The sequence below is a fragment of the Betta splendens genome, chromosome 21 (assembly GCF_900634795.4).
Source record: "Betta splendens chromosome 21, fBetSpl5.4, whole genome shotgun sequence".
Classification (NCBI taxonomy): domain Eukaryota; kingdom Metazoa; phylum Chordata; class Actinopteri; order Anabantiformes; family Osphronemidae; genus Betta; species Betta splendens.
The window spans coordinates 15,824,370-15,848,239 of NC_040899.1; the positions used below are offsets into that span (position 1 = coordinate 15,824,370).

At 43.2% G+C, this 23,870-nt stretch overlaps 1 protein-coding gene across 1 annotated transcript; it reads left to right on the forward strand.

Moving 5' to 3' along the window:
- Positions 1-320: 320 nt before the first annotated feature.
- On the forward strand, positions 321-15,033 carry LOC114847823 (uncharacterized). Its single transcript, XM_055504790.1, has 7 exons — positions 321-432; positions 12,360-12,488; positions 12,716-12,909; positions 13,631-13,778; positions 13,984-14,013; positions 14,101-14,212; positions 14,523-15,033. Coding segments are annotated over exons 1-7 (690 nt in total). The 5' UTR covers positions 321-357; the 3' UTR covers positions 14,525-15,033.
- Positions 15,034-23,870: the final 8,837 nt, after the last annotated feature.

Genomic DNA, 23,870 nt, shown 5'->3' on the forward strand with positions numbered 1-23,870 from the left:
AAAACTGCTCAAATAAAAGGAATGTCTCGTCTCGTCTCTTCGTCAACACTCTCTCACCAACCAACTCGCTCTCCGTCCAGTCTACTCTCCCCCACAAGGGAGTTTGGCCACTCTTCTTAAAGGCCTGGCCCCGCCCCCTTCAACTGGGTGGAACCATTTTCCAGAACGTTCTGGAAACTAAACATTTATAATCCCAATATTCACCTTTAAACAAGTATAAATCAATCACCCGGGTTCCCACAATAATTCTCAGATTCATAACACAAGAATACCCCACAAATAATGACTAGGACCAAATAATAACAACCACAAAAGTGGTTTCGTCGGACCCGCGCCTCGCGCCGAGGCGACACTGCAATGACGTCAAAAGTGAGCGTCGCCCAGCTGTCCGGTTTTGCCGGCGCGACGCGGGAGTCCGACTACTCCCGACACGTAAGTACTGACACAAGAAACCAAAACCAACAAAAGTGACAAGTGTATGTGGTTAGTCTAACGGCGTAACAAGATGCAATGGTGGTGAAATGTCCAAATGGCCCGCACGATTGCGTGTGCACCCGCTCTCTGCGGCCAATCAGCTGGTGCGTGTGTGTGTGTGCGCGCACAGTCCGGCGCTGCTCAGTGGGAAACAAACCGGCGGTTTGTCACACCCGTGCTTCCCAGATATGGTATCCGGCTTCATCTCCGCCAAATCGCGGCGGCGGCCCACGTTTATACACGTGTGTGGTTGGGGCATGTCTGGGCCCATAACCTGTTGGCTCTCTTGCAGCGGTTGTCTCTCTTGCCACCCCGGAACTCTCTCCCGTCTCCAGCCAAAGTAGACATCCCTGACACATATATTAGCCTGCCCTGCGATGGACTGGCGACCCGTCCAGGGTGTACCCTGCCTCTTGCCCATAGCCAGCCGGGTTAGGCTCCAGCACCCCCGCGACCCCGCATATGGGCAATAAGCGGTTTGGAAAATGGATGGCTGGATGGATATATTAGCCTCTAGCTAATAAGCCACATGGACACATGCTCCTGTCTCAGTTTTGCATCGGGCCACTCGCTCAGCTTCTTACCATCGAGAGGTTAAGGAGGGGCATCTCCCTTTAATCAACATGCAGAACAGTCAGTGACGTATGTACACAGAGATCGTCTACAATGACAGTCATCGCACTCTAACACATTCAATGTCAACATTTATAATAAAAGTTTAGCTAGTAATTAGATGTAATTGGACAATAGTCATTACACTTGATGTGAGTGTGTGCAGATGTGTTAGCATTCTAGCATGCCGAATTATTATTTTTGAGACCTTTATTGAATAAATAACTAATCCTAACTTAACTCTAAAAACAGCTGTAACTATATTATTTATGCTGCCAACATGCAAGCCCAGCTCGCCATCAACCTCTAACAACAAGCTTTAAGACAAACCACGCAGACATACCAACAGAGAGGTCTATGACACCCCTGGCCTCCTGTGGGGTGCAAAATGTAAAAGGAGCACCTATAACTAGTTTCCTCACATTTAACTAAATGACACAACATGTCTAAATGTAAATGTTACTACTGCTACTGTTTTCCTGTGCTACACACACGTCTTCATCTAGTGCAGATCTGTGTTATCCCGTGCAGGCCGCGTCTTCTTGCGCTCCTCTGTTTACGCAGGTCACCAGATGCAGGAACACTTGTGGACTCTTGTCCAGTTTAACTCTGCTACAGGTAGGTACTGCTGTACTTGCTTTACATAACTCTAGTCACTAGGCTGAAACATCAGGTCAGGCAAAACTTACAATAAAGCAATTTTCCATTCATGAGTCACGGCGGAGCTATGCGTACTGTTTGACGTGTTTGAGTTCGCGTCTCTGATCTGAGACCAGCGCTGTTTGAGGGTAGGGGTAGAGTCTACTTGCCCATTCATGAATATTCAGTTTTACACTCGGCCAACATTTAACATTTACATTTAACATTTAACATTTACATTTACATTTAACATTTACATTTAACATTTACATTTAACATTTAACGTTTAGATTTAACATTTACATTTATATTTAACATTTACATTTATATTTAACGTGTGAGAAAACATGTGTCATTTAGTTAAATGTGAGAAAACTAGTTATAGGTTCTACTTTTACATTTGGCACCCCATATGCTTAGGTGATTACTTATTGCACTGGGCCTTTGTGAACAGAGGTGACAACTTCTTTCCACGTCCTATCTGGTCTCTGCTGTCAAGGAAACTCTGGATGGAGTTGACAGCTGCAACTGTCACAACCAAAAAGAAAGTATTAGCTTCAGGACTAGATGAAGTACGGACTACGATTAAGGGTCCGTGCATGAAGTGCAATTCATTATTCATGTGTAAAATGAAAATTGAATAACGTCTTTTCATGCTGTGTTTCGCTTCCGTAAATCGGTAAAACACACTTGCGATATACTGATTTACCCATTCTCCTTTTCTCCACTTTCAAAACGAAATAAGAAAAAAGGAAACCGGGGGGCGGAGCCAGTCGTCGAACTTTCACAATAAAACAGCCAAGAGCATTGGAAGCGCAACATCGGCAAATATTTGTAGCTCTTGAATGATTGCGGTCGTGTTTTGACACACAATGAGACCCACATTGTTAACATTAATCAACGTAACAATTATTTATTTAGCCTGTCTCAGTGCTGACAACTGTCGTTTACGTTACGACTCATGGCGTTTGCTAAAGGAATGACAGGTCAGTCAGCTCCCACCGTCGGGTCACTTACACAATCACCTGCCAACAAAGCTAAGCTTTCGGGGCATCCTGCTTCATTAGACTGCAGCGACATCACGACCTTGTTGACACCTGATGAGGAAGAATTTTGCGCATCTGCGGTGTTCTGGTGATTTTCAGTTTATGATGAGACTGAAATCGCGTCCTCCTGCTTGGCCGGTTGATGCTCTTATGCCCAGGAAGACGCTCTAATGTTGTGCCGATCTTTGCAAGTATTCTAAACAGTGATTTATCAGGTTATTGTGGCTGTCTAGGTATGCTCCATCATTGGACTTCCTGTCTCAGAGCCTGCTTTACCTGCGGGAGAATAACAGCCACTCAACCTGCCTCACAATAACTGAACTCATTGTGAGCCATGACTGCCCTAATGTGCATCGCATCATCTTTGTGAGGCAGATTCTGTGGCAAAGTGTGTGTGATCAGATGATCCGTCACGCAACATCCAGGTGTTACTGTAATGGAAAAATTGTACTTTAATGCTTCTTGTGTTCATTTCTGACTCTGCATAGTGACCATGCATTCTGTACTTGTTGATTAGACCCAGAACTGAACATTCTCAGACAGACAATCTATCTCCCTCTCAAGGTGACCGATTGTTCATGGCCTGAGTCTGCCTTTTACCTCTGGGCTCTGGCTCCTTTCTGTCTGATGCCTCACCAGACCCAAGGCTGTAACCTTGTGTATTCCCTGTGTAATATAAACATTTTCACCCACAGTGTGATAAGGAGATTCCACCAGGTCCAGGGAAAAAGGTTAAAAGGCAGAAGCAACTTGAGGATCGTGGGCTCTTTGCATTATACCTCCGTGGTGTGTGCACTGATCTCCCCAGCTGGTTTTCTTTTTTTTGATTTGCTTTCCCCATTAATTTTATTTTTTCCTTTATTATTTCAATTAATCGCACAAAAAGACAACTCTCTCATCTGCTTCTTTATGGGAAATTTCCACCACAGTTACTGTATGTACAGAGCAGATGAGTGCTTGCAGGGGATCTTTTTATTTTCCACCACCTACCTTTGGTATTGGTTTAGTAGTCATCATACCTTGCATTGAACATCTTGCGTACATGGTCTTATGATATTAAAGCAGTAATCATTTTTTTCCACACAAAACACTTGTAGTCACAACTGCCCATATGTTTTTTCTAACCTATGTTTATTTTCCAAGTTTAAATCCATGTTTTCTTAAAACAATTTCAACAAATATTCTTTTAAACAATTTTATAATACAGCTTTCCAAGTCACTTTGGTAAAAGCATCTGCCAAATCACAAAATCTTTAACATCTTCAAGGCTGAACATTATAGAACATTTAATATTTTTCTATCTTAAAATCTATTAACAGTATAAAACAATCTCCCCAGCTATACATCTTAAAATCTATTAACAGTATAAAACAATGTCTTAACAGTGTGTAACAAAAACAATGTGCAAGCGCTACAAGCCGTTAGCCAGGTTCAGGATCTCTGATAATCCTGCTACCTGGATGAGCTGGTCAGAACACCACTGCCCCCTGCACTTCGCATAACTGTCTCCTCCTTCGAGAAGAATGTTGACACATTGCCGACATCCAATTAAGGATCGACAGCATGTAGACAACATTGGCTCCACCATAGTACCTGCCAAAAACAAATACATCTGATTGTATGTATGTGAGGAGATTTTACAGTTATCTTCTCCATTTACAGGCAGTCTGCCATATGGTGTTGTATGAATTTATTTTTGTTATAATTTTTGTTTAATTTTGTTATATTCGGTCAAAATATGCTTTTAAAAAACTATAAATATTATAATTACTCAATTTTATAGTTTAAAATAGTGCTGGAGGTTTGCACTATATTCCAATAATGTGTAGAATTTTTTAAACACTAATGATTTGATGAACAAAAAAGTCCCTAATCTACTGTTATTTACTTACAGTGACATATTAGGCATTTGAAAGACGACTTAATTGTTTCCAACTGATGTCTGGTAAGTCCTGTGCTCAGATGACCCAACTCCCTCAGACTGGAGGCAATGCCTGGCAGTGCTTCAGCTGCCAACACAACCTCTTCTATCACAGAATGGACTCGTTCCAAGTGGTCGTCTGACGACCTTAAAATAATTTTAGTTATTTACTGAAAAACTGGCCAGTCCATAAAAAGGTCTATTCCTGGAACTAACAAGCTTTATACACTCCAACATTTTACACATGTTCAAGTCACCTCTTTCTCTTCCTCTTGGTCCACTCTTCATACAAATCTTTACTGAAGGCCAAAATCTTCCTTGCTCCTTTCTTCCAAAAGTCCAATCCTAAATCCAGTAAACAGAAGATAAAATTGTATGGCAGTATTATGCTTTAAATTTTATGTAGGGTTCAGTATCACATTTTGGAACTCCTGTTGACAAATTAATATAATAATCAACATTTGTATTGTTTTATGCGCAGTAAAAATACAGTTCAGTTTGAAGGTGTGTCCAAATTTATGGTATTGCACAATCCAAAAGCAGAGGTTATGTACTTAATAGTTATTCAACTTTAATAACTGGCCAACTGACAATATTGCTATAATACTAACGTTCTGATATTTGGTTAATCCTGTGATATTGCCTCAAAGATTATTTCAATTATTTTTTAAGTTTTTCATTAGCATCCAGCTCGACCAGCGCTGAATCGTGACAATGAAATTAAGTTGCAACACAATACGTAAAACACACGACAGATACACACACCCACAACACTGTTTATTATAAAAAAAATATTTACCACATGTTCCAGGTGTTGGCATAATGGCCCTCCCTGCTCCATCTGTCAGGACAACTTCGGACTCCATCTGCAGAGCTGTCCTCACCAACTTTGCCATGTCATTTACATTGGCTTGGTCTTCTCTGAAGACAATATTTGTCACATTTTCCTGGAGATTTACTTGGTCATTGACAAGCTTTGCAACAAGAATTTGTCTAATGAAAAATAAAACAGAACAAATTTTAGATTAATTTTCACTCATATATATATACACACACACACACACTCTATTCTCACCCTCCGCGGGTGGTCTCATCCACTTTCCAAGCTCGGGTCCTCTACCAGAGGCCAGGGAGCTTGAGGGTTCTGCGCAGTATCTTTGCTGTTCCTAGGACTGCACTTTTCTGGACTGAGATTTCGGATGTTTTTCCAGGGATCTGTCGTAGCCACTCCTCCAGTTTGGGGGTCACAGCCTAGTGCTCCGATCACCACAGGCACCACTGTGGCCTTCACCTTCCAAGCCTTCTCCAGTTCTTCTCTGAGCCCTTGGTATTTCTCTAGTTTCTCATGTTCCTTTTTCCTGATGTTGCCATCGCTTGGTATTGCCACATCCACCACTACGGCTTTCCTCTGCTCTTTATCCACCACCACAATGTCTGGTTGGTTCGCCATTACCATTCTGTCAGTCTGGATCTGGAAGTCCCACAGGATCTTGGCTCGCTCGTTCTCTACCACCTTGGGAGGTGTTTCCCACTTTGACCTTGGGGTTTCCAGTCCATACTCCGCGCAGATGTTCCTGTATACTATGCCAGCCACTTGGTTATGGCGTTCCATGTATGCTTTCCCTGCCAGCATCTTACACCCTGCAGTTATGTGCTGGACCGTCTCAGGAGCCTCTTTGCACAGTCTACACCTTGGGTCTTGTCTGGTGTGGTAGATCTGGGCCTCTATGGCTCTGGTGCTCAGGGCCTGCTCCTGTGCAGCCAGGATGAGTGCCTCTGTGCTGTCCTTCAGCCCAGCCCTTTCAAGCCATTGGTAGGATTTGTTGAGATCAGCCACTTCAGTTATGTTCCGGTGGTACATCCCGTGCAAGGGCTTGTCCTCCCATGATGGTCCCTCTTCCAGCATCTCATCCTCTGTTCTCCACTGCCTGAGACATTCACTCAGCACGTCATCTGTCGGGGCCTTATCCTTGATGTACTTATGGATCTTGGATGTTTCATCCTGGATAGTGGCTCTCACGCTCACTAGTCCTCGGCCTCCTTCCTTGCGGCTAGCGTACAGTCTCAGGGTGCTGGATTTGGGGTGGAACCCTCCGTGCATGGTGAGGAGCTTTCGTGTCTTAACATCTGTGGTCTGTATCTCTTCCTTTGGCCACCTTATTATTCCTGCAGGGTATCTGATCACTGGCAGAGCGTAGCTGTTTATTGCCCGGGATTTGTTCTTGCCATTGAGCTGGCTTCTTAGGGCTTGCCTTACTCGTTGGAGGTATTTGGCTGTTGCCGCATTCCTTGTTGCCTGTTCAAGGTTGCCGTTTGCCTGTGGTATTCCAAGGTACTTGTAATTGTCCTCAATGTCTGCTATTGTTCCTTCTGGGAGTGAGACCCCTTCTGTGTGGATTACCTTGCCTCTCTTTGTCACCATCCTCCCACATTTCTCGAGTCCGAGTGACATCCCGATGTCCGAGCTGTAGATCCTGGTGGTGTGGATCAGCGAGTCAATGTCTCGCTCACTCTTGGCGTACAGCTTGATGTCATCCATGTAGAGGAGGTGACTTATGGTGGCCCCGTTCCGGAGTCGGTATCCGTAGCCAGTCTTGTTTATTATTTGGCTGAGGGGGTTCAGACCTATGCAGAACAGCAGTGGGGACAGTGCATCTCCTTGGTATATGCCACATTTGATGGATACTTGGGCAAGTGGCTTCCCATTGGCTTCAAGGGTGGTTCTCCACAACCTCATCGAGTTTGCAATGAAGGCCCTTAGAGTTCTGTTGATGTTGTACAGCTCCAAGCATTCAGTGATCCATGTGTGTGGCATTGAGTCATAGGCTTTCTTGTAGTCGATCCAGGCTGTGCACAGGTTGGTGTGTCGCATTCTGCAGTCTTGGGCGACTGTTCTGTCTACCAGGAGTTGGTGTTTGGCTCCTCTGGTATCCTTACCAATGCCCTTCTGTGCTTCGCTCATGTATTGACTCATGTGCCCACTTATCTTAGCTGCGATGATGCCTGACATGAGCTTCCATGTTGTGGAGAGGCAGGTTATTGGCCGGTAGTTGGATGGGACTGCACCCTTTGAGGGATCCTTCATTATCAGGATCGTTCGCCCTTCGGTTAGCCATTCAGGGTGAGTTCCATCCCTTAGCAGCTGGTTCATTTGTGCTGCCAGGCGCTCATGGATTGCAGTGAGCTGCAGTAGGCGTGGATCATGTCAGGGCCAGGTGCTGTCCAGTTTTTCATACCTGAGACTCTTTGTTGGATGTCTGCCACTGTGATACTCACTGGATTCTGTTCAGGGAGGTTGCTGTGGTCTTCCCTCAGATCCACCAGCCACTGTGCATCACTGTTGTGTGATGCCTCCCTTTCCCATATACCCTTCCAGTACTGTTATATATATATATATATATATATATGTATATATATATATATATATGTACATAGATATATATGTATATATATATATATATATATATATATATATATATATATACTACTCAAGTAACCCTAGTCAGAGGGGTTACATGAAAAGAATGTGTGGCGAATGGGAACGGAGAAACCCACATTCAAGGCTGACTGCGAAGCAACTAGTAGCTCAGTGTACTAGTAGGCTGACTGCGAAGCAACTAGTAGCTGAGTGTTCCAACATCCATAAACGGCAACTGCTATCACAACTTGAGATTGAAGAGATCCAACACAAATGCTACGGCAAGGGGGAGCCAGGACGCCAGGTCAGAGGGGAGGTTTCACCATCTCCCCAACCGGAAATTGGGTACGAAGCCCCAATAAGCACAGATACGCTGAACGAGGCAGCGACTGACCTGAAAGATAAGATCATGGCGAGATTAAACAGGCAACCCCGAACCCCACTACAACTAAGTGAAGTACCATCAGAAAGTCTCATGGAAGATGTGAATGCAGCATTGAGAGTGATCCCTACCACAACAATCACAGAAACCAATGAGCTGATATACGCTTCAGCATCAGTGATCCTAGAGGTGCTTGGCTATAAGAGCAACCATGGGAGCCATGAGAAACAATACCCACCATGGAAACGAAGGTTAGAGGCAAAAATCAAGGCAGCTCGGAGGGAAGTGAGCCAAATGACAGAGGCCCAGAGAGGTGCAATGAAAAGACCGATGCCCAAGAGGTACAGCCAGATGCATATACCTGAAGCACTCGAAACTGCCAAGCAAAGGCTACAAGCCTTGGCCAGCCGCTTAAAGAGATACACCAGAGATAACGAAGCCAGACGAATAAACCGGCTGTTCGCAACACAACCTGCGAAAGTGTACTCTCAATGGCAGGGTAATAACAGCAGAGCAGACCCACCAAGGCTGGAAACTGAACAGTACTGGAAAGGGATATGGGAGAGGGAGGCATCACAAAACAGAGATGCACAGTGGCTGGTGGATCTGAGGGAAGACCACAGCAACCTCCCTGAACAGAATCCAGTGAGTATCACCTGCCTCTCCACAACATGGAAGCTCATGTCAGGCATCATCGCAGCTAAGATAAGTGGGCACATGGGTCAATACATGGGCGAAGCACAGAAGGGCATTAGTAAGGATACCAGAGGAGCCAAACACCAACTCCTGGTAGACAGAACAGTTGCCCAAGACTGCAGAGTGCGACACAGCAACTTGTGCACAGCCTGGATCGACTACAAGAAAGCCTATGACTCAATGCCACACACATGGATCACTGAATGCGTGGAGCTGTACAACATCAACAGAACTCTAAGGGCCTTCATTGCAAACTCAATGAGGTTGTGGAAAACCACACTTGAAGCCAATGGGAAGCCACTTGCCCAAGTATCCATCAAATGTGGTATATACCAAGGAGATCCACTGTCCCCACTGCTGTTCTGCATAGGTCTGAACCCCCTCAGCGCAGGCAATAAACAGCTACGCCCTGCCAGTGATCAGATACCCTGCGGGAATAATAAGGTGGCCAAAGGAAGAGATTCAGACCACAGATGTTAAGACACGAAAGCTCCTCACCATGCATGGAGGGTTCCACCCCAAATCCAGCACCCTGAGACTGTACGCTAGCCGCAAGGAAGGAGGCTGAGGACTAGTGAGCGTGAGAGCCACTATCCAGGATGAAACATCCAAGATCCATAAGTACATCAAGGAGAAGGCCCAGACAGATGACGTGCTGAGTGAATGTCTCAGGCAGTGGAGAACAGAGGATGAGATGCTGGAAGAGGGACCATCATTGCAGGACAAGCCCTTACACGGGATGTACCACCGGAACATAACTGAAGTGGCTGATCTCAACAAATCCTACCAATGGCTTGAAAGGGCTGGGCTGAAGGACAGCACAGAGGCACTCATCCTGGCCGCACAGGAGCAGGCCCTGAGCGCCAGAGCCATAGAGGCCCAGATCTACCACACCAGACAAGACCCAAGGTGTAGACTGTGCAAAGAGGCCCCTGAGACGGTCCAGCACATAACTGCAGGGTGTAAGATGCTGGCAGGGAAAGTATACATGGAACGCCATAACCAAGTGGCTGGCATAGTATACAGGAACATCTGTGCAGAGTATGGACTGGAAACTCCAAGGTCAAAGTGGGAAACACCTCCCAAGGTGGTAGAGAACGAACGAGCCAAGATCCTGTGGGACTTCCAGATACAGACAGACAGAATGGTAATGGCGAACCAACCAGACATTGTGGTGGTGGACAAAGAACAGAGGAAAGCCGTAGTGGTGGATGTGGCAATACCAAGCGATGGCAACATCAGGAAAAAGGAACATGAGAAACTAGAGAAATACCAAGGGCTCAGAGAAGAACTGGAGAAGGCTTGGAAGGTGAAGGCCACAGTGGTGCCTGTGGTGATTGGAGCACTGGGGGCAGTGACCCCTAAATTGGAGGAATGGCTACAACAGATCCCTGGAATAACATCCGACATCTCAGTCCAGAAAAGTGCAGTCCTAGGAACAGCAAGGATACTGCGCAGAACCCTCAAGCTTCCTGGCCTCTGGTAGAGGACCCGAGCTTGGAAAGTGGATGAGACCACCCGCGTGGGGTGAGAAGGGAGTTTTATAGTTTTATATATATATATATATATATATATATATATATATATATATATATATATATATATATATATATATATATATATATATAAACTTCTGTTTGGGTACACATCTGAATTAAAAAGAAATGATACATGTTATCATCTTTTCAATAACCCACTTACCTTGTAAATGTTCTAGGCAAAGGCTGAGGTAGACGGAATGGAGGAGTTGAGGAGAACCTTAATGTCTGTTGTCTTCCCAGCGGGGTGAAAGGGTGACTGGGTGCTGCCATACTTTGGCCATCGACAAGGTAGTTACTCCCAGGTGTCAGGTCCACATGTGAAAAGTAATCACTTGATGGAACAATAACAATCCCTGTATCTCTCTCAGTCAGATAAACAGTCTGAGGATACACCTGGAATACAAAAAGAATGCATGTAATATTTTTGCATAACTCACTTTAAAAGTGAGGTCTATTTAAGTAAGGTAATTTAATATTACAGTTTAAAATTAAAGTTTAAATGTATGACAATCAATTTAAAAAAGATGAATCATAAGAATTTAGTTTAACTGTGCAGTTTTTTAGCAATATGTAGCTTTACATATTCTTAGCTAGCATATGATAGGCAAACGGCAGATTAGCTAGCACCCAAATGTGAACAACAACTGTAGTACTCTTCAGCTAGCAACAGTTTATGGGTTATACCTGGAAAATCCTGGACAAATTTACGACAGTCATGTCTAACAGGCGAAGTGTGGCCGATTTCTGACCACGTACCACCGTGTACACTTCTTGAGGTTCTGCGTCTGCCATCATGTGCAAAAGAAAGGGTGCAGGCGAATCGTACGCCCTTTATAGTGTGACCTCTGAACCTAGTTTTTTTCCCGGGAAAAAGCAATGCCATCTCTCAAATTCATAAATATTATTATTGTTATTTACCATATGTAAATACGACGGCATTAAATTAATAATTAAAGAAATAACTAAATTATTGGAAATAATTTACTTTTACAGAAACATTATTTTTATTATTTTGGCGGGACATCACTTCCTGTGGAGAATAAGGTGGCGTATTCAGTTTTTAAGCACGAAGTGGACGGATGGATTTTCCTACACTGGAGCCACATTACGAATTAATTAAAGACATGAAAAAACGTGGCGGGACATACAACGAAATATCGTTGTCTTTGAAATCCCAGGGTGTGGAAAGAGGTTCTTCAATTAGAAACGTTAAGGCATTCTGTAAAAAATATGAAATGACGAAGGAGGGTTGGGGGACGACTTCAGAGCATCAGTTAGAGCAGGCTGTGGTGGAAGCTGTTGAAGAGGTGAGTAAATACAGAAAAGGTGCAAGTGCAAATAATACCAGGACACTGTCAGTAGCGACAATATTGAAAATAATCGATACAGACAATAACACTATAATGACTAACTATAATTGTATATACATTTGCTACAAAGATTTATTTGTGACAGCTTTATTCAGCTTTATTCAGTTTCATCTTTTACAGAAACAGACTACTGTGGGAACTTAAAATATTACTAGGTTAGGCCTGCCTTTCATGTGAAAATTCTCTGCCATTCTAAAGAATGTTTTATCATAACCTTACTTATAAAGTAATTAACATTTAATTATATATTCATTTTATAGGTGGGCCCAACCTATGGCCGAAAGATGATGACAGGATACCTCAAATATAAAGGAGTGCATGCCTGTGAAGAAAGAGTTGGGAAGGCATTGCAGGCAATTCAACCTCAAAACCATGAAGCACGTCAACATGTAATGAATTATGCTAAACATCTTGGGCATATAACAACATAGCTTTTGTTAACGTGTGAACTCATGTGAATCTTTCTTTTCATGTTTGAGCTCGAATGAAAACATTGACACCAAGTAATGTTAAAACCAAATTACACAGCATATTTCTATTGTTAATGTGCATATCATAAGTGTGTGCTCTCTTCTCACTGATTTATTGTAAGTCTTGCGTATACTGTTTCCTTTAGGGGGCCCGAAACCTTAACCCGACACCATACAGAGCAGATTATATGGGCCAGAAAATACATATTGATCAAAACGAAAAAATGGTGATGTATGGGGTCACGCATGTTGTGGCTATTGATGGTTTCAGCGGAAAACTTGTGGCACATTCCACTATGCCCATTAAGAACAATCTTACAATCTATGATGAGATTTACAGGTAAGATATCTTGTACAAGAAACCACCTTTACTCAACTAGTTACATGATAAAAGAACCTTGCCACATATGCGCTCTACTGTAATTATACAATGGGGAATTGCATATCAATCACTTTTTTAATCCACAGTCATACAGACATACAAATGAGAATGAAATGTTCAGATAATTTACTGGGTTGCTAGGAATTCCAAGAAATTTTATTACAGTACCTAATGTTTTTACTGGAGGGCGGCACGGTGGTGCGGTGGGTAGCACTGTCACCTCACAGCAAGAAGGTTCTGGGTTCGCGGAGGCGGCCCTGGTACCTTTCTGTGTGGAGTTTGCACGTTCTCCCCGTGTTTGCGTGGGTTCTCTCCGGGTTCTCCGGCTTCCTCCCACAGTCCAAAGACGTGCGTTAGGTTGATTGGCTTCTCTCCATTGCCCGTAGGTGTGAGTGCGTGAGTGAATGGTTGTCTGTCTATGTGTTGCCCTGCGATGGACTGGCGACCTGTCCAGGGTGTACCCTGCCTCTCGCCCGTAGCCAGCTGGGTTAGGCTCCAGCACCCCGTGACCCCGCACTAGGGAGTAAGCGGCTCAGAAAATGGATGGATGGATGGATGTTTTACTGGTTATGTCTGATATGCAAAACCTTTTTAAAACAAACAATCATTGTCAGTCTTGTCAGTCAACTTGAAAACATTTTTGAAATATTTGTGATTACTCATGTTATAATCTTTTCAGAAAAGCGGTTCTTGAACATGGCATGTGGGACCAGATTCGGGTTGACTGTGGAACAGAATTTTATCTTACACTTTTTATGCAAGAGAAGTTGGCTGGGTACCGTTACAATCAGAGTCAACCACCATTCCTTCAGACACCTTCAACTTTAGTAAGCTATTGTATTAACCCCCCTATATTCACAAAGGACAAAGCACCGAGTGAGCAACACTGCAAATGCACTGAGCAATATTGATAACTATCTTTAAAAGGATCCAGGTTGTTTAACTTGTTTTCTTATTTGTTTAATCTACAGTTTAACTGTTTTTTAGCCTATTGTTTGTTATTAGTGAATAACTTACTCTTTTCTCTTTCAGAATCATCGCATTGAGAGAGTCTGGCCAGAGGTGGGCTTTTCCCTGTAATATCATTGGTCTCTTAAAAGTTGAATGTAATTTTCTAAACTAATTTCTATTGTATTTCTAATGTATTAGGTGAACAACAGGGTAAACTATCCAATTAAAAGATGCCTAATGAACCTGGAAGATCAGGAAATCATAAATTTTGGGGACGACACTGTAAAATTCTGCATATCCACTCTGGCATGTCATTTTTTTTAGATATATAAAATATCTATCTATCTATCTATCTATCTATCTATCTATCTATCTATCTATCTATCTATCTATCTATATATAGTTTCTAGTTTCTCATATATATATATATATATATATATATATATATATATATATATATATATATATATATATATATATATATATATATATATATATATATATATATATATATATATATATATATATATATATATATATATATATATACATATATATATATATGTGAGGAGAGGAGAGTAAAGGTGTTACTTAATGTAACTTTGGTATTTTGTAGGCAGAGGAATACCTAACCAACTGGCGCAGACAGGCTGTCCAAACAAGGTGACTGAAACCTTACTGCTCAGTGCGTCTGTGGCGGCTGACCTATATGAGGCAGAGAGACAGTCATCATTGACAAGAATGTCCTCTTTTGGCCAAAATCCCTTCCACACTCCAGAAGAACAACAGCATGCAGAGCTACGTTTTGCTCAGTCATTTCCAGACACAACAGTGATTTGGGAGTGCATTACAAGAGGTGAACCCACAATGTTCCAGGATGCACTGTTGTTTCTGATTAATCTGTTGTCCTGATCTGAGAAAACCTGTCTGTAGCTCTTTTAGCAAATTATTTTCAAATAATTTAAGCATTGTTTCTATGCTGAAAAATATTAAATGTTCTATAATGTTCAGCCTTGAAGATGTTAAAGATTTTGTGATTTGGCAGATGCTTTTACCAAAGTGACTTGGAAAGGTGTATTATAAAATTGTTTAAAAGAATATTTGTTGAAATTGTTTTAAGAAAACTTGGAAAATAAACATAGGTTAGAAAAAACATATGGGCAGCTGTGACTACAAGTGTTTTGTGTGGAAAAAAATGATTACTGCTTTAATATCATAAGACCATGTACGCAAGATGTTCAATGCAAGGTATGATGACTACTAAACCAATACCAAAGGTAGGTGGTGGAAAATAAAAAGATCCCCTGCAAGCACTCATCTGCTCTGTACATACAGTAACTGTGGTGGAAATTTCCCATAAAGAAGCAGATGAGAGAGTTGTCTTTTTGTGCGATTAATTGAAATAATAAAGGAAAAAATAAAATTAATGGGGAAAGCAAATCAAAAAAAGAAAACCAGCTGGGGAGATTAGTGCACACACCACGGAGGTATAATGCAAAGAGCCCACGATCCTCAAGTTGCTTCTGCCTTTTAACCTTTTTCCCTGGACCTGGTGGAATCTCCTTATCACACTGTGGGTGAAGATGTTCATATTACACAGGGAATACACAAGGTTACAGCCTTGGGTCTGGTGAGGCATCAGACAGAAAGGAGCCAGAGCCCAGGGGTAAAAGGCAGACTCAGGCCATGAACAATCGGTCTCCTTGAGAGGGAGATAGATTGTCTGTCTGAGAATGTTCAGTTCTGGGTCTAATCAACAAGTACACAATGCATGGTCACTATGGAGAGTCAGAAATGAACACAAGAAGCATTAAAGTACAATTTTTCCATTACAGTAACACCTGGATGACGGATCATCTGATCACACACACTTTGCCACAGAATCTGCCTCACAAAGATGATGCGATGCACATTAGGGCAGTCATGGCTCACAATGAGTTCAGTTATTGTGAGGCAGGTTGAGTGGCTGTTATTCTCCCGCAGGTAAAGCAGGCTCTGAGACAGGATGTCCAATGATGGAGCATACCTAGACAGCCACAATAACCTGATAAATCACTGTTTAGAATACTTGCAAAGATCGGCACAACATTAGAGCGTCTTCCTGGGCATAAGAGCATCAACCGGCCAAGCAGGAGGACGCGATTTCAGTCTCATCATAAACTGAAAATCACCAGAACACCGCAGATGCGCAAAATTCTTCCTCATCAGGTGTCGACAAGGTTGTGATGTCGCTGCAGTCTAATGAAGCAGGATGCCCCGAAAGCTTAGCTTTGTTGGCAGGTGATTGTGTAAGTGACCCGACGGTGGGAGCTGACTGACCTGTCATTCCTTTAGCAAACGCCATGAGTCGTAACGTAAACGACAGTTGTCAGCACTGAGACGGGCTAAATAAATAATTGTTACGTTGATTAATGTTAACAATGTGGGTCTCTTCGTGTGTCAAAACACGACCGCAATCATTCAAGAGCTACAAATATTTGCCGATGTTGCGCTTCCAATGCTCTTGGCTGTTTTATTGTGAAAGTTCGACGACTGGCCCCGCCCCCCGGTTTCCTTTTTTCTTATTTCGTTTTGAAAGTGGAGAAAAGGAGAATGGGTAAATCAGTATATCGCAAGTGTGTTTTACCGATTTACGGAAGCGAAACACAGCATGAAAAGACGTTATTCAATTTTCATTTTACATATGATTAATGAATTGCACTTCATGCACGGACCATTAAGCTATGACTTGGCATTCTTACTGAAACTGATCTTGCAGCTGTGTTTCTTGCGGTTGACTCGTCTGGTGGATGCCATCTCCTCTGCTTTGAGCTTCTTGGACTGCAGGATCTTAGTCTGTTTCAGCATCTCTGGTAAACAGAAAGAAATCCCCTGCAGCTAAAAATGAGAATATATTTCATTAAAAATAATATTCAAAAACATTGAAACTTGCAATAAAAATATTAAAACAAATGTTTTTTTTATGTATTATTCTACCTATTTTATCCTATTGTATCTTAAACAAACTTATCTTAACACACTGAATCATGTATCTTATATTATTGTAGGTGTTCTGTGTCCACTTCCTGTTTTATCGTCACAGTTCCGGTTTCAAGTCCCATTCTGTTCACGCTAACATTACTTCCGGTTGTCATTACATGCACCTGTCTTGCATCTACCATTACTTACCAGGACATTTAACCACCACCTGTTACCACAGTTATCCGCCAGATCGTTGAATCCATGACTTCACGTTCCAGCAGTTTTCCTGTTCAGCTTATCCCGTTGCCGACCCTTTTCCGTATCCCTGACCATCGCTTCTCGTCTGATCCTGACCGGTATTGTAAATCCCTGACTCTGTTGCTGTTGTTGACCTCTGGATCATCATCAGAAAGTTGTATCAAGCTTCATCAAGTCTAGGCCAATCCCTCAGCTCCAAAAGAAACTCCGGTCCGTGAATCCATCTTCTGTCTTTAAGGAAGTCCTGCCTCTTGATGCCTTGTCTGCTAGATTTTCCTTTGAGTTTACATATTGCCACTGGCTGACATCCGTAGCTTCTCTGATGAGACAGATCCTGTTAGCCACAAAGGTGTGGAACCTTGTGGTTTCCTTGCAGATATATTTAAGAACAGTGGTGCTATCAGTCCAGAATACTGACTTCTCTAAGTAAAGCTGCAGCTGTTTCTGAAGCATCTTGTCGACTCGCACAGCAAGGACTGCTGCTGTAAGTTCTAGTCATGGAGTCATTGTTTGCTTGAGGGGGGCGACTCTGGCCTTTCCAAAGAGAATTGCGACATGTGCTTTTGTTTGCAGTTTGCAAACTCAGGTATGACACAGTTCCACATCCAACTTGACTTGCATCACAGAATCACACATCACACATCACAGTGTGTGTGTGTGTGTGTGTGGGAATACAGAGTGGGCCGTGACGTTGTGTGTTTCTAAGTTAGAATTCCCCAGGTTGGAGAAATTCCCAGGTTGCAGGATTTTCCAAGTTGGATGAACCGGGGACCGGTCCCGAGATGATTCAATAAAAACAAAATACCCAAATTCAAATGCTTTGCTTTATTTTATTAATTATTTTTCTTTCACATATTACCATTTGTTTGTAAATAGTGTTACTACACTGACAACAACAAAAACAACAACCTGCGTATAATATAAAACACACACGTATTATTATTATTATTATTATTTTATTTTCTAATAAACAAACTAATTATCTTCAGGAGCAAGGTGCGCAGTCTGAGCAGCAGAAGAGCAAATGTCTGTGGCAGATGTATCTCTCGCACTGATGGCAAACGTTGTTTTGCGGTCCCTCGCGCGCAGACAAATTTGACACCTTTTCCTCTTGTCCTGATGTGCCCGGCCGCTAGCGGCAGAACCAAGGGCGTAGTCTTCTCCTCCGTCACCGAACCGTACCGAGCATGGTGAGCTCCCTGCGCAGGAGCCGCTGACCCAGTTCGTAGGATGTAAAAAAGTTGTTGCACCTCAAGTTGCGAGGCCCGGCGAGCCCTTCGGTGACGTCCAGCATGACCTGCTGGCCCTGCTTTTTTTCAGAAGCTCTCTTCCCTCCTCCTCTTCCTCCTCCTCCTCCTCCTGGCTGGCCGGTGTAGAACTGCATCTTCCAAGCGTAGCTGGACTTGGGGTCGCACGCCACCCCAAACTTCAGGCCGTATTTTGCTGGCTTGCTAGGCATGTACTGTCTAAAAGAGCAACAACCCTACAAAAAAAAGATTTGAAAACAGTGTTTTTTACAAAAGAAAAAATGTGTTTTCTGCATGTCTGTGTGTGTCTCTGCGTGTGTGTCTGTGCGTGTGTGTCTGCGTGTGTGTCTGTGTGTGTGAGATGTAGTGTTTTTCCTTCACCTCTGAAAGGTACCAGTTGCTTGTCCACCATCACGTTAGGACACCTTGAGCAACATTGTGGCGCAAAAAGTGTCCCTGGCACTCTCTGCATCCGAAAGGCTGGCCACGGCCTTCCCTTCGGGACCTGTAGACGCCGGACAATCAGGAGGCCCGCAGATCTACCTCGTCCATCATCATCATCATCCTCCTCCTCCACCTCCTCGTGTTCTATTTGCTCATGTCTTTGTATGTTTTCGGTTATTTCATCATCATCTTCATTATCAACATCATCATGGTATTGTTACATAGCTAAACTAGGTAGGTGTAACAACGTTGCCAATGTGAGCTTCTTTGGAGAGAAAGGAAAGAAGCATTTAGTGGTACAGGGTTTTGTTCAATTTAAGGAGCAAATGAAGTCCACCAGAGCACCAAGTAAGGTGTTTTCATTCGGTAAAGTATCATACACGAGCCCGACAGGCGCTGCACTGGAGCCGCAGGGGATGGGTGAACATGCAGAGATTAATTTCCACAACGAGGGTTCAATATACATGTAGGCAAACCTGGCTATGGATAGTTTGGACATTATGCTATTTGACATGCAGACCGCTTCAAAAGACAACCATTAGCGAGAAGAAATAAAGGCACGTGGAGAATGTGGGCGTCGATCCCACTGCCTCTCGCATGCAAAGCAAGCGCTCTACCACTTGAGCTAATTCCCCTGAATTACAAGCATCGTTGCAGAACACTTTACAGGTCAAGAGTAGGGGTGATGTACAAATCTCTGCATGTATGGGGTCGACTTCCATGTTTGTCGACGCTTCCAATTTCACTGCCAATTATTGTAGTTGGGAATACGATACGTACACGACATTGATCCTAGATGCAAAACCTGCCTTATCGTGTTATGTACCACTGATTTAAGCATGCCACAGGGCAGAGAATTAGATCATGGTATTGTTACATAGCTAAACTAGGTAGGTGTAATAACGTTGCCAATGTGAGCTTCTTTGGAGAGAAAGGAAAGAAGCATTTAGTGGTACAGGGTTTTGTTCAATTTAAGGAGCAAATGAAGCCCACCAGAGCACCAAGTGAAGTGTTTTCATTCGGTAAAGTATCATACACGAGCCCGCCAGGCGCTGCACTGCAGCCGCAAGGGATGGGTGAACACGCAGAGATTAATTTCCACAAAGAGGGTTCAATATAGTCAAACCTGGCTTGGATAGTTTGGACATTATGATATTTGACATGCAGACCACTTCAAAAGACAACCATTAGTGAGAAGAAATAAAGGCATATGGAGAATGTGGGCATCGATCCCACTGCCTCTCGCATGCTAAGCAAGCGCTGTACCACTTGAGCTAATTCCCCTGATTTCCAAGCTTGTCGCAAAACACTTTTCAGGTCAATAGGAGGGGTGATGTACAAATCTCTGCATATATGGGGTCGACTTCCATATTGGTCGACGCTTCCAATTTCACTGCCAATTATTGTAGTTGGGTATACGATACGTACACGACATTGATCCTAGATGCAAAACCTGCCTTATCGTGTTATGTACCACTGATTTAAGCATGCCACAGGGCAGAGCATTAGATCATGGTATTGTTACATAGCTAAACTAGGTAGGTGTAATAACGTTGCCAATGTGAGCTTCTTTGGAGAGAAAGGAAAGAAGCATTTAGTGGTACAGGGTTTTGTTCAATTTAAGGAGCAAATGAAGCCCACCAGAGCACCAAGTGAAGTGTTTTCATTCGGTAAAGTATCATACACGAGCTCCCCAGGCGCTGCACTGGAGCCGCAAGGGAATGGGTGAACATGCAGAGATTAATTTCCACAACGAGGGTTCAATATACATGTAGGCAAACCTGGCTATGGATAGTTTGGACAGTAGGCTATTTGACATGCAGACCACTTCAAAAGACAACCATTAGTGAGAAGAAATAAAGGCACGTGGAGAATGTGGGCATCGATCCCACTGCCTCTCGCATGCAAAGCAAGCGCTCTACCACTTGAGCTAATTCCCCTGAATTACAAGCATCGTTGCAGAACACTTTACAGGTCAAGAGTAGGGGTGATGTACAAATCTCTGCATGTATGGGGTCGACTTCCATGTTTGTCGACGCTTCCAATTTCACTGCCAATTATTGTAGTTGGGAATACGATACGTACACGACATTGATCCTAGATGCAAAACCTGCCTTATCGTGTTATGTACCACTGATTTAAGCATGCCACAGGGCAGAGAATTAGATCATGGTATTGTTACATAGCTAAACTAGGTAGGTGTAATAACATTGCCAATGTGAGCTTCTTTGGAGAGAAAGGAAAGAAGCATTTAGTGGTACAGGGTTTTGTTCAATTTAAGGAGCAAATGAAGCCCACCAGAGCACCAAGTGAAGTGTTTTCATTCGGTAAAGTATCATACACGAGCTCCCCAGGCGCTGCACTGGAGCCGCAGGGGATGGGTGAACATGCAGAGATTAATTTCCACAACGAGGGTTCAATATACATGTAGGCAAACCTGGCTATGGATAGTTTGGACAGTAGGCTATTTGACATGCAGACCACTTCAAAAGACAACCATTAGTGAGAAGAAATAAAGGCACGTGGAGAATGTGGGCATCAATCCCACTGCCTCTCGCATGCAAAGCAAGCGCTCTACCACTTGAGCTAATTCCCCAGATTTTCAAGCATCGTTGCAGAACACTTTACAGGTCAAGAGTAGGGGTGATGTACAAATCTCTGCATGTATGGGGTCGACTTCCATGTTTGTCGACGCTTCCAATTTCACTGCCAATTATTGTAGTTGGGAATACGATACGTACACGACATTGATCCTAGATGCAAAACCTGCCTTATCGTGTTATGTACCACTGATTTAAGCATGCCACAGGGCAGAGAATTAGATCATGGTATTGTTACATAGCTAAACTAGGTAGGTGTAATAACGTTGCCAATGTGAGCTTCTTTGGAGAGAAAGGAAAGAAGCATTTAGTGGTACAGGGTTTTGTTCAATTTAAGGAGCAAATGAAGCCCACCAGAGCACCAAGTGAAGTGTTTTCATTCGGTAAAGTATCATACACGAGCCCGCCAGGCGCTTCACTGCAGCCGCAAGGGATGGGTGAACACGCAGAGATTAATTTCCACAACGAGGGTTCAATATAGTCAAACCTGGCTTGGATAGTTTGGACATTATGATATTTGACATGCAGACCACTTCAAAAGACAACCGTTAGTGAGAAGAAATAAAGGCATATGGAGAATGTGGGCATCGATCCCACTGCCTCTCGCATGCTAAGCAAGCGCTCTACCACTTGAGCTAATTCCCCTGATTTCCAAGCTTGTCGCAAAACACTTTTCAGGTCAATAGGAGGGGTGATGTACAAATCTCTGCATATATGGGGTCGACTTCCATATTGGTCGACGCTTCCAATTTCACTGCCAATTATTGTAGTTGGGTATACGATACGTACACGACATTGATCCTAGATGCAAAACCTGCCTTATCGTGTTATGTACCACTGATTTAAGCATGCCACAGGGCAGAGCATTAGATCATGGTATTGTTACATAGCTAAACTAGGTAGGTGTAATAACGTTGCCAATGTGAGCTTCTTTGGAGAGAAAGGAAAGAAGCATTTAGTGGTACAGGGTTTTGTTCAATTTAAGGAGCAAATGAAGCCCACCAGAGCACCAAGTGAAGTGTTTTCATTCGGTAAAGTATCATACACGAGCCCGCTAGGTGCTGCACTGCAGCCGCAGGGGATGGGTGAACACGCAGAGATTAATTTCCACAACGAGGGTTCAATATAGTCAAACCTGGCTTGGATAGTTTGGACATTATGATATTTGACATGCAGACAACTTCAAAAGACAACCATTAGTGAGAAGAAATAAAGGCACATGGAGAATGTGGGCATCGATCCCACTGCCTCGCGCATGCTAAGCAAGTGGTCTACCACTTGAGCTAATTCCCCTAATTTCCAAGCGTTGTCGCAAAACACTTTTCAGGTCAATAGGAGGGGTGATGTACAAATCTCTGCATGTATGGGGTCGACTTCCATGTTGGTCGACGCTTCCAATTTCACTGCCAATTATTGTAGTTGGGTATACGATACGTACACGACATTGATCCTAGATGCAAAACCTGCCTTATCGTGTTATGTACCACTGATTTAAGCATGCCACAGGGCAGAGCATTAGATCATGGTATTGTTACATAGCTAAACTAGGTAGGTGTAATAATGTTGCCAATGTGAGCTTCTTTGGAGAGAAAGGAAAGAAGCATTTAGTGGTACAGGGTTTTGTTCAATTTAAGGAGCAAATGAAGCCCACCAGAGCACCAAGTGAAGTGTTTTCATTCGGTAAAGTATCATACACGAGCTCCCCAGGCGCTGCACTGGAGCCGCAGGGGATGGGTGAACATGCAGAGATTAATTTCCACAACGAGGGTTCAATATACATGTAGGCAAACCTGGCTATGGATAGTTTGGACATTATGATATTTGACATGCAGACCACTTCAAAAGACAACCATTAGTGAGAAGAAATAAAGGCACATGGAGAATGTGGGCATCGATCCCACTGCCTCGCGCATGCTAAGCAAGCGGTCTACCACTTGAGCTAATTCCCCTAATTTCCAAGCGTTGTCGCAAAACACTTTTCAGGTCAATAGGAGGGGTGATGTACAAATCTCTGCATGTATGGGGTCGACTTCCATGTTGGTCGACGCTTCCAATTTCACTGCCAATTATTGTAGTTGGGTATACGATACGTACACGACATTGATCCTAGATGCAAAACCTGCCTTATCGTGTTATGTACCACTGATTTAAGCATGCCACAGGGCAGAGCATTAGATCATGGTATTGTTACATAGCTAAACTAGGTAGGTGTAATAACGTTGCCAATGTGAGCTTCTTTGGAGAGAAAGGAAAGAAGCATTTAGTGGTACAGGGTTTTGTTCAATTTAAGGAGCAAATGAAGCCCACCAGAGCACCAAGTGAAGTGTTTTCATTCGGTAAAGTATCATACAGGAGCCCGCTAGGTGCTGCACTGCAGCCGCAGGGGATGGGTGAACACGCAGAGATTATTTCCACAACGAGGGTTCAATATAGGCAAACCTAGCTTGGATAGTTTGGA

Excerpts from the sequence above, each read along its gene's own strand:
- LOC114847823 (XM_055504790.1), top strand. The coding sequence starts at position 358 with ATGACGTCAAAAGTGAGCGTCGCCCAGCTGTCCGGTTTTGCCGGCGCG. Across the intron at positions 433-12,359 it reads AGTCCGACTACTCCCGACAC|GTGGGCCCAACCTATGGCCG; the intron begins GTAAGTACTGAC and ends TTCATTTTATAG. Across the intron at positions 14,014-14,100 it reads TTGAGAGAGTCTGGCCAGAG|GTGAACAACAGGGTAAACTA; the intron begins GTGGGCTTTTCC and ends CTAATGTATTAG.